Source organism: Arachis ipaensis, chromosome B3, assembly GCF_059453495.1.
Source record: "Arachis ipaensis isolate K30076 ecotype BB chromosome B3, ASM5945349v1, whole genome shotgun sequence".
Classification (NCBI taxonomy): Eukaryota; Viridiplantae; Streptophyta; class Magnoliopsida; order Fabales; family Fabaceae; genus Arachis; species Arachis ipaensis.
In genome coordinates this window covers 19450849-19462725 of record NC_142438.1, presented here as the reverse complement: position 1 = coordinate 19462725, position 11877 = coordinate 19450849, and the positions used below count along the sequence as shown (strand labels likewise).

The following is an 11877-nucleotide window of genomic DNA, read 5'->3' as shown; positions in this document are numbered from 1 at the left end:
TATTACCCCGTCTTAAAAAAATAATGAATTTATTATCCCCACACACAAGACTAAAATATTAGAAAGGTAAAGATTTTCATGAATAGATGTTATGTGATGATAAAATTTCTGAAATCTTAAGAGATCTTTGTTAGCTCAATAAGAGATCTTAAGTTCATGTTTTGGATATGCAAGTGTGTCAAAACTCAAAAGGAATAATTTGAAGAGAACAACTCGAGTTTCAACTAGAAGAAACCTATTGAAATGCCACTTTTGCATTTGAAGAAGCCCATGAAAATCCCATCATTTGTGACCTTATTTTTTGTCGTCTAAGCGTGTCTCTAGCATTGACCTGTCCTGCACATAATTGCATTTCTTCTAAGGCCTTCCCATGCTTGAGGAGAAATTTTGCAAGTGTAACTTCATTCTCACAATCCAGAAACCCATGGATTTTCACCACTTTCAAGTGTTGTAAAAAGGGCTTTAGACTTGGTATTTGAGATTCCCAATATTGCTCTTCCTCCGTGCTTGTCATGTCCCACAAGTCCCTGTTCCATTGCTGAAGTGCATGAAAAATGAAATCAAACTTTGAAAATGTTCTTCAAATGTGAGCAAAGAAAGTCTTGGGAGTCAATTAGAGTTGTATATTTTAAATCCAAAATATGATTCATCCTTTAAAAATTCATAACCACATTTTGGATAACCAGTATTTTAAAAGAATTTTAAAATCCATAACCAATTAACCAAAACCAAATTTCATCCTACCATAATGTCAAACTGTTTTCACTCTCGGCAAACACTCTCCCCAAGTCTCTCGGTTTCTCCACTCTCTTCTGCTCTACTCTCTCCACCTCGGCCTCCCATGCTCGCCGCTATTCTGATTTTGCCTCTATTTCTCCTTCTTCCTTTTTTATATCAACTATTTTTGGGGGACAATGATGATGATAAATGGGTTTTTGGTCAAACTTGAAAATTTGTTTGCTTTCTTCTCCTTTAGAATGCCGGATTCATTTCGTGTGTCACATTTGGATTCTTGAACTTGTTCCGTTCAATTGAAGTTTACTGTTTGTGTTGCATTTGGTAATAAGGAACTAAGGATATGTAGATCGACGGATCTAGAAATTTTAAATCCTGGGGCAAAAATATATAACACATGAAACTAACAATTTTTTTTTGTAAACTTATCAAAGTATGTAGACTTAAATAACATAAAATGTTAAATATTAAATAATTTTTTATTTATTCATTATTAATACTGATATATTAATAGCTACTAACGTAGTTATTAATTTACATTTTTATAAATTAAATACATATAATAATGGTAAGGAGGAGATTAATCAAGATAATAAATAGCTTATTTTTTAATCAGAACATTTTTTATACAAGTTTTCGAAATAGCAAAATATGATTTTTATGAATTATATAAGATGAAAGTATTTAAAAGAAAAATACACTAAACTCTTCATATCCCATTATATATTTTATAGTTTACCTAATAATTATTTAACTATTTAATAAAAAAAGACAAAAATAAATTTTTGATTTAGTAACAATATCACTACCAAAAACAACATCAATAAAGTTTGTTGGTTAAATAGATAAATAGGTAAATAAATAGAAATATAAAATACTTTATTGATTGAACTAATTTTTAAATAATTTTTAATTTGATTTCTGTTTGAGAATTAATCATCAAAACTGAATACAAATTTTTTTAGTTTACAACTAAATATTAAAGTTTAATAAAAAAAATTTAAGAATATAAACTTCAATTAAATAAAATTTCTAATTAAATGGTATCATAATATTCTATTTTTATTAAATTAATTTAATATATATTATACTTTTGGATGAAATTTAATAAAAAGATTTTATTATTGTGTGAGATTAAATTTAATAAAATATATATTATACTTAATTTGGTAAAACTTTTACTTTTTAAAAGTAGCTTATAAAAGCTGACTTTTAAAAGGCAGCATTTTAAAAGCTACGGTATCTGTGTTTCGTAAAATCAAATAAAAAATTATTTTCGATAAGCACAAACACCATACTTATATTTGGTAAAATAACTTTTAAAAGTTAAATAAACCATAATAGACATATATATAATAAAAAATAGGTTTAATTACTCTGCTGGTCCCTATAGTTTCGCAAAATTTTCAATTAGGTCTCTATACTTTTTTTTTCTTTTAATTGAGTCCTTGCACCAATTTTTTTTTAATTGGGTCCCTACACTTTTTTTTCTTTTATTTAGGTCCCTGTACCAATTCTTTTTTTTCTAGTTGGGTCCCTATAAAATTAAGCCAATTACTACTAAGAGGGACTTAATTGAAAAAAAAATTTAGTGCAGACCTAATTATAAAGAAAAAAAGTATAGGGACCTAATTGAAAATTTCACGAAACTATAGAGACCAAAAGAGTAATTAAACCTAATGAATAATTTCCTTTTTTTGTGCTAATAATTAATAAGGATAATTTTGGATATTTATTATTATATAAGGTCATATTGAACTTTTTAATTTTGATAAACACAAGTCAACTTTAAAAAGTTTCTCTTTAGATGCTTTTAAAAGTATCCCTAATTTTTAAAAGCTACATAAACACATAAGCTTTTAATTTGCCAAATATAAAATGAAGTGCTTGTGCTGTTAAAAAGCACAAGCTCCTCTCTAAATGAAATATCTGGTTTTTTTTAAGGAAAAACTCAGTTTTCAAATAAAAATATTTTTAAAATGAATTTAATTTTGATGTAATGTCAGCGTAAAATAGTTTTACATGTGCTTCCAATCACATCATGTCATATCATAAAAAATAATTACTATTTTCATTGATTGCATGTATGGTCATCTAAAAAAAGGGATAAGATTGTACGATTATGCAAAATATTTTACATTATAGTGTATCAAAATTAAATTCTTTTAAAATTATTTTTTATTTTTAAAATTGGTTTATTAATTTGTAATTGGTCAATAACTAGTTTTATTAATGAAAACCAATTTGGGTTCTCAATGTAAATCAAATTTTTAGTTAATTAAAACTCGGTTTAGTTTTTTTGTTAACCTTAATTATGTGCAACCCTAGAGTGAATATCTCTCCACCGATATTGTAACTAACATTATTCATCACTTGAAATTGAACATAAAAAAAATTTTGAAGCTTAAATAAAAAATATTTGAAAGTCAAATAAAGTAAAATCAATTTTAAAGTATAGAACTTAAGATTTATAGTTTAAGATTTAAAATATAAAATTTAAAATTTAGAGCAATTGGAGGTAACAACGGTGGTAGCTGGCGAAAGAAAAACGAAATTGTAGTGTTAGAAAGAATAAAAAAAATGAAAAAAAAATAAAAAACATAATTTCTTATAAAATGCTTTTTTTTTTCTATTTGTTTTATTGAATTTTTTGGCTGACAAGTAGTTATTAGCCAAAGATATTGGCTACAATATTTGTTCCTTTCATGGTTGAAAGAGAAATTTTAGAAAACTAACTCCATATGTAGCCAAACAGTTAATTTTTTAAAAAATTTTGATTTTTAAATTGTAAAAATTAATTTTATGCTAAAAAAATATGCAGTTTTCACCTTCTTCAACTCTCTTCGCTTCTTTCATGTCTCCTCTTTTTTTTCTTCTTTTTTTTTTGTGCCGCCTCTTCCTCCCTGCTGGTTCTCCTCCATTTCTTTTTCTTTTCGGATCATTTTTAGAAGTTCTTATACAACATTTTATTATATGTTTCTTTCTGTGATGTTTTAAATATTTTTTTTGTTATGATTTGAATATTCTTTTTATTATGATTTTGGATGTTTCTTTTTATTTAATTTTAGATATTTTTTTGTTATATTTTAGATATATTTTTATATTTTTTTAAATCAAGAAACAATAAAAAAAATCAAAACATAAAATCATCATCTAAAAACTCTAAAAAAGCATTTAAAATCATAAATAAAACAACATCCAAAACCTCCCAAAAAAATTGAATCTACTTCCCTCCAAATGCTCAAATAAAAAATCTAAGAAAGATTCACAGTAAGTCATAGAACTTGGAGCTTCACAGTGGCAATGAAGTAATGGCAGTAGAAAAAAGCGCACATACAGCAAAAGGAAGCGCATAAATGGTGGAAGAAAGCGTTGCGGAAGGAGGGTTTTGTTTTGGAAAGAAAGATGTGGGAGAGAGAAATGAAGTGATTAGGAATTTTTTATTTAAATAAATTAAAAAATATTTTATTTACTAAAATAAATAATTTTTAAAATTATTACGAAAATATGTAGGATGACTTATCTCGTTTACCGTGTAAACGAGATAAGTTTATAGGTATCTCGTTTACATTATAAACGAGATATGGCAGTGCGCGTGATACGTGTATATCTCGTTTACAGTGTAAACGAGATAAGACTGGATGAAGTCTATATATAGATGTCGTTCACTGCGACCTTATAGGCCTCATTTCCAACCTTTCCACCACTTTCTCCTTTCTTCTATCCTTTTCTGACCATATTATTGAGTAAGACGAAGATGGTGCGCGCAGATGCACGTAATCCGGATATCAATCGACTGAACGCGACATGACACGTCGCCGGGACAGCCGACTTCGCGGTTAGTTTTGTTATCTTGACGTTTATGTTATCCCATATATGTATAGCCATGGTTGGGATACTTGCCAAGAACTAAAATATAATTTACGATTTAGGTGGCTAACTGATAAGGTATGATTTTAGGAATGTGGTTCTAATTTTTTTGTAATTAAGTTTTTAAGTACATAAATATTAATTTAGATATTAAATGTTGTGGTAGGGATATTCCAACCCTTGAAGTTAATTTATTAGTTGCATGTTTCTTAATTTATTAATGGGTAAAGTATATTTATTGTCCATGAAATTTGGCAAAAACTTTAAAAATATCTTTAAATTTTATTTTGTTTTAATTTTGTCCTAAAAATTTTTTATTTGCATCAACTATACTCCTGGCCCCTAATTTTTCAAAAAATTTAGGACCAATTCAATAACAATTTTATAAGAATAACCTTCAATACAAGCAAATCAAACATAATTTTCATACATTTTTGTTGGATTGGCCTTAAATTTTTTGAAAATTTAGCTATCAAGGGTATATTCGATGCAAATCGAAAACTTTTGAAAAAAAACTGAAACAAAATACAACTTAAGGGTATTTTTGAAACTTTTGCTAAATTTTAAGGATAAAAAATATATTTAACCCTTTATTAATTTAGTTATTAACTATCCAAGTAAAAGTTATTTTTTAAGTGAACAATTATATAATTTTGTGTCTACCTAAATTAAATTATTAAGTAAAAGTTTGTTAATTAGATTATTAGTTACTTTAGTTAATGTTTTTATTTTAAGTAATGTATTGAGAAAATATTTATTAATTAACTAAATAAATATTAATATAAAAAGTTTTATAAACATAAATTCAATTAGTACATATGTATAAATTTCTGAAAAATAAATGTATATAATCGTTAACTCGGTTTGTTATGTCAATGCACGTATAAAATATTTTTCTAATTGTGATTTTTTTTTTTTGTCAGAGTTTCGCTTGCTTCTGTCTCGACGAGTGAGTCACACGGAGACTCCATGGACATCCAATTGCAGCTTGGCGGCAATACACATGGTACTTTAATCGATCCGATTCGATTACTCGGTACTCAGCACTTCTGCGAATGTTGTAGTTCTTCACACACTACATCTCTACTTTTGAATTTGTAGCCGACCCGAAAATCCACACCACCGTTTAGGTTGTAATCGTCTTTCCATGTATTGGAAAACGGAAATTTCTCATGCATTGCGTCTAGATCCAATGCATGATAGTGACTTGGTACATCTGATAGTGCCAAAATCGGATGGGAAGGAGGCAAAACATAGTACACCGCTGTCTTTACTGGCGTCTCTAGTACGAACTCCTCCTCCTCGTCATCATCTTCAGAAGAACCACTTTCGTTGCTATCTGCAACATAATCTTCATCGGAGTCTTCATCATCCACGTCCATGTCTTTCATTGGACTAGCAACATAAATCGGAGGTGGTGCGAGAGGTGGGTCATCTTGTACAAAGGTCGAGTGGACAGATCCACTGCCACCAACATCACCAGCCTCGACAGAAAGCTCCATCACATGTTCCGCCATTATTCTCTCATGGATGTCAAACATGAGGCGCACATGCTCGTCCTCCTGGAGCTGAAACAAACGAATCCGAAAAATTCCGTTCCCCAATGGTGCTAGCAACCTATACCCCATCTTTCTGATCTCTTTTCTTCCTACACCACCAAGGTTACTCAATATCAGACTCTTCAACTCAGACAAGGAACTTCCTCGCCGAGTGTGCAGCAGTAATGGATTATCACACTCAAATATCACCCCATTGTCACTGTTTCTAATATGACAATTGAGATACACACAGACGGGAATGGATCCTCTCAATTGTGAAAAAAAATTGAGAGTGTAAAGTGTGATCTCTAACCTTTTATTGCTCTCTCTCTCTCTCATATTTATGTTTGGTCCCACTTATAAAATTAATGGTGTGAGATCACACTTTACTCTCTCAATTGTTAAAAAAAATTGAGAGGATCCATTTCCCACACAGACAACCATATATTCGCTACTATACTGGACATTTTTGCCTATTTTTTGGAAGAAAAACAAAGGAGAAAAAGATATGAAATGTGTGTGGAGAATGTCAAGGGTGTTGTACATCTTTTTATAGCTGTTAAAAATTTGTCTTAATGTATTTCGTTTATACTGTAAACGTTATAATTTACCACGTATCTCATTTACAGTGTAAACGAAATAAGTTTACACGTATCTCGATTACACTATAAACGAGATATACACATGTCATACACACTGTCATATATCGTTTACAGTGTAAACGAATTACACTGTAAACGAGATAAGTAGTCATTCTACGTATTTTCGTAATAATTTTAAAAATTATTTATTTTAGTAAATAAAATATTTTTTTAAGTTATTTAAATTAAAAATCTAGTAATTAGAGTTTTAGATGGTTTTTATTTTTTATTGTGGTAATAAAATTGATTTTTTGGAGTGAATTATATGTTGTTTTCGGAGTTTTTTAAACTTTTTTGCAACTCAACTAATAGTTCACTATAATTGACTGGTATTCTAATTGGTTTTCTAGTAAGATTGTTGTTGAAAATATAATAATAGCATAAAATATAATTTATTCTGAACTTTTAGTTATGTGCAGTTTACTTTCTAAAATTTTTTAAATGTGTAATTCGATACATAAATTATATACACAAAAGATTTAATGTTAAGAGTTAGAGGGTCAATTGGCGATTTTAAAAGTTAAGATCAGAGGATAAAACAGCGCAGCACATGAATAAAAAATGAGAGGGTAAAATATATTTTACCCATAAATAAATTCAAGGTGCAACTTACTTTTCTTTCAATCTGGAAATCGTTAATGATCTTGAGAATTAGAGTGTGGAGTGTAGGAGAGCTCCTGAATAGGCATGCTAATCCTTGAACATTACTTTTGTTGAAACCAGTATGCAGCTCTAATGATTTAAGACTATAAAATGGCTGAATAAAGAATTTATTATTTGATAGAACCTGAAATTGAAAGCGAGGGGGGAAGTTGTTAAATCTATTTTCACTTTCAAAAGAGAAATACACGAGTGAATAAGAGTAAAATTATTATCATGTACTACCAGATTTTTATATCTGTATTAGATTTTGCTCATGAAATATATTCTCTAAGAAAACAAAGTTTAAGAAAAAAAAAGACTTAAAAATTAGGAAGTAGTCAATCTTTTAGTTATAAGATATTAATAATTAATAGAATAAACTACTAACAGTATTAAAAAAAATTTACTGTTGATAAAATCATTCTAAAAAACTGAAACTAATTTATATTTTACAACCTCTAAAGGATGACAATTATTTAATATAGTGGTCCAATCATCAACTTGAATCTAATTTCATTGTTATCTATGGTTATTTAGCATGTTAAATCTTAACACTAATATATTTGTGTGATAAACGAACTTTGATTGACCTTAATGTTCCAAAAGAAACCCCTAATCTGTCAACTCTTATAGCTTTTCAATTTTTCCCAACACATTGAGCTATTCTGTCAAATATTTGATGACAACTTTCGAAGGTCATCATATTAATTTTTTTAACTATGTTATATATACACTAAAAATTAGTTATTAAATTAGTTATTAATATAAAATATATATTAAAATATAAAATATACATTAAAAATAAGTTAAATAATACATATACTTATAGTTATACATAAATATATGGGCAATTTACTTAAATAAATAGAATAGAGAAAACCTTTACCTAAATGTGCAAAACTAGTTCTTGTTACCTGCATGTGCAAAAAGCCATTTCTATGTAATCCGTGGCAACCCACCACGGTTTCAAAATGTGCATAAACCGTGGCAGGTCCCAGCGGATTATGGCCAAAAGATATAGAGTGTAAACCGTGGTAGGTCACCACGGTTTACTAAGGAGAGATGGCGTGCATAAACCGTGGAGAGTCACTACGGTTTATGAAGAAACTTGTTTGCACATAAAACCTTGTGGGTCACCACGATTTATGTGTGGTAAATAATGGCCAGAAAACCTTGTTAATTTTATGTCCAATAGAAAATAAATTTATTAGCACAATAAATTTATGAGCAGAATCTTAAATTATGTCTTATCAACAACAGCTTTTTATAATAGAAAGAGTACAATAGAAAAAAAAATCAGATAATACTAAGAAAATGATTTTTATAGTGCTTAAAAAATTGATGTCTATTTACTAAAAAATAAAAAATTAATATTTAATTTAAAATGATGAAATTTAATAAATTTAAAATATTTAAAATTTTTTATGTAAAATAAATTAGAAAAAAATTAGACTCCAATAATAAACACCATGAAATTTTTGGATTTTTTTCTATTATAAAATAAAAAAATATTTTTAAAAATAAATTACACTAACATTAATGTTTGGAATCTGTGTTTTTATTTTTTATTTTGAATTTTTATGAAGTTTTCAAAATCTTAGACGAACTTATAAAAACTACTCAAAAGTTCGTTTAAGCTTAAGATGACCTCTCTCATTATATTCATCTTTATTTTTTCATTTATAAAATAAAGATTCATTACACTATAACATATTAATGAGCACAATAAAATAATTACTTGTTAATATTGGTATATTAATATTCATTAACATGCTTATTGATTAAATCTTTTATATAGATTTAATAAATTCACATATAAGTGTATATTGATACATTAGTATTTGTTAAATTTAAAATAAAAAATATTTATTATATTATAAGAATATTAATGAGTATTCTAAAAATTATTAATAAGTAATTATTTTATTATGTTCATTAATATTTTTTATAGTATAATAAATATTTAAATATAGTGTAAAATGAAAAATAGGGATAAACATAATGAAAAAATAATTGATAATACATGTAAAAATTTTATAGTATATATTAGTCAATAATACATAAAGAGAACGAAAAAATTTTATTATAAATATTCAATAGAAATAGATGATTTTTTTTTTCTTTATAAAATGTACTATACAGTGTGTATTTATTAGGCTGCCTTTGTTTTTAACAACAAAATAGGATAAGACACTGAAAATAGGATAGGACAAGACACTGATGGACAGAGACACAAAATTTTGTGTTCTTGTAATTCTGCTTGGTGATAAACTAGAAAAAATTATGAAAATCTAATTTATTCTCATTTTTTTCATTAAAAAAATTTGAGATGAAAAATATAATAATAAAAAATATAATTATAAAAAATTAACAAGAATAATAAAAAAAATAAAAAATAAGTTGTGTCTCTTGGACATAAAATTAACAAGATTTTCTGGCCATTATTTACCACACATAAACCGTGGTGACCCACAAAGTTTTATGTGCAAACAAGTTTCTTCATAAACCGTGGTGACTCTCCACGGTTTATGCACGCCATCTCTCCTTAGTAAACCGTGGTGACCTACCACGGTTTACACTCTATATCTTTTGGCCATAATCCGCTGGGACCTGCCACGGTTTATGCACGTTTTGAAACCGTGGTAGGTTGCCATAGAAATGACTTTTTGCATATGCAGGTAACAAGAACCAGTTTTGCACATTTGGATAAATATTTTCTCTATTCTATTTATTTAAGTAACTTGCCCTAAATATATTATAACTAATTTTTAGTATGTATATAATATTTTTGTATTTTTTAATATTATTTTTTTTATTCAAAAAATCAACATCTTTTAAAAGTCGAAATAATCTAGTCTTAAGACAAATGTAGAATTTATTATTTTTAATATTTTTTAAAAATTATTTTGACAACCATAAAATCTTTCTAAGAACTATTTGACTAGTTTACTCTTTTCACTAGTTTGTTCTCTAACTTGAAATAGGAAAATATATTGGCATGCCTTTGTAAATTAACATCTCAACAAACTACCAACATAACAATGAGAATGGAATTTCATATTTGATAGCAACCATTAATTATTCCTATGCACGCATAACTTGAACTACTTTACCTCAATGGTTTGGCTTTCAAGAGTCAAGGAACGAGCATGAGAGAGTCCAGACAAAAAATTATTCACACTTTGAAGCTTACCAATACTAACATCCTCATTCAGTATGAAGAAACCAACTGAAGCATCACCACAGAACAACGAAAATGAATTCGACGAGGACTGATGATGATAATGATCCTCAAACATACTCATATCTGTAACCGCATTATAGTGCCAAACCAAATTTTGAAGCTTCGGGGCACTAATTCTCACCCAACTCTTCTCACTATAAGCGTCAAAACAACTCGCCACCTTCAAATTCTCGAGCTTCGCACACGAGATATCCAACCCTTGTAACTGAAAACATTTCTGTAAACTGAAATCTTCAAGAGCCTTGCAGCCAACACGGAGGTATTTCAAACCGAAACACATGTCCAGGTGCAAATTCTTGAGAAGAGGAAACGATGATTCGGAGAACAAATCGGAGAGAAAAGGCTGATTATACAGAATTACTAGCGATAACGAGAGTGTTTGCAAAGACTGGAAACCGTCCCTCATGATAGAGGACGGTGGGAGACGAAATCCGGACTTCAATTTTAACACTTTTAAGGATTGGCTGCCGATGACGCAGCGAGGGAAGTTGAAATAATCATCTGTAACGACTTCCGTTGCGACTTCGACGTCCAGTTCTTTGACGTTGTGACGGATGGCGCTTCGGATCAGGTTGTTGAGCCTTGAGAAGCTTAAACGGGCGCGAAAACAGAGGACTCTGATGTCGGAATTCTTCTCGCGGATCGAGAAAACTTGCGTGATGAAATCCGGCTTTCTTGAGGAGGCAGAGTGGCGGTTGACGGTTGAGAATTTGTAACGGTTTTTTGTTGTCGGCGGGGATATTGTGAAAGGGCTGATGGTGGTGAAATCGAGATCTGGAAACGTTGTCCAGAGGAATCTCCACCTCTTTGAAAGAACACTCATCTGTGCAATGCATTTGATGGGAAGGAGGAAGAGAATGCGGTGAAGAATCGCGTCAGGGAGATCACTGATCCTATCAATGGCCTTCTTTTTGTTAGCGCCTTTCGCTGTCGTTTGATTCCGATGAGCAATCTTCTTGCGCTTTGTGGATCGTGTTTCCATTGCGGATCTTTTCTTGACTTGCTTGCTCTGATTTGGTTTGCGTTATGAAACACATGCAGCAATAATAATAATGTAGGAGCAGTTTTTGTTCTTTTGGTTCTTCGTGTTTTTGTTGATTGTTAGATTTTGAAAATTTCAAAAGTAAACACAGTTAATTAGGAGAGTTTGTTTGAGATCTGGAAAATGAAACTGTTATCTACGTAGTGAGTGAAGAATCACAAATTC

At 29.2% G+C, this 11877-nt stretch overlaps 1 protein-coding gene across 1 annotated transcript; it reads right to left on the bottom strand.

Annotated features, from left to right (window-relative positions):
* Positions 1 to 235: 235 nt before the first annotated feature.
* LOC107634270 (Protein with RNI-like/FBD-like domain) lies at positions 236 to 11652 on the bottom strand. Its single transcript, XM_021117536.2, has 3 exons — positions 10540 to 11652; positions 7398 to 7571; positions 236 to 538 (listed from the first exon to the last, which is right to left on the bottom strand). The coding sequence occupies exons 1-3, from the start codon at positions 11650 to 11652 to the stop codon at positions 236 to 238; spliced, it is 1590 nt and encodes a 529-aa protein (XP_020973195.2).
* Positions 11653 to 11877: the final 225 nt, after the last annotated feature.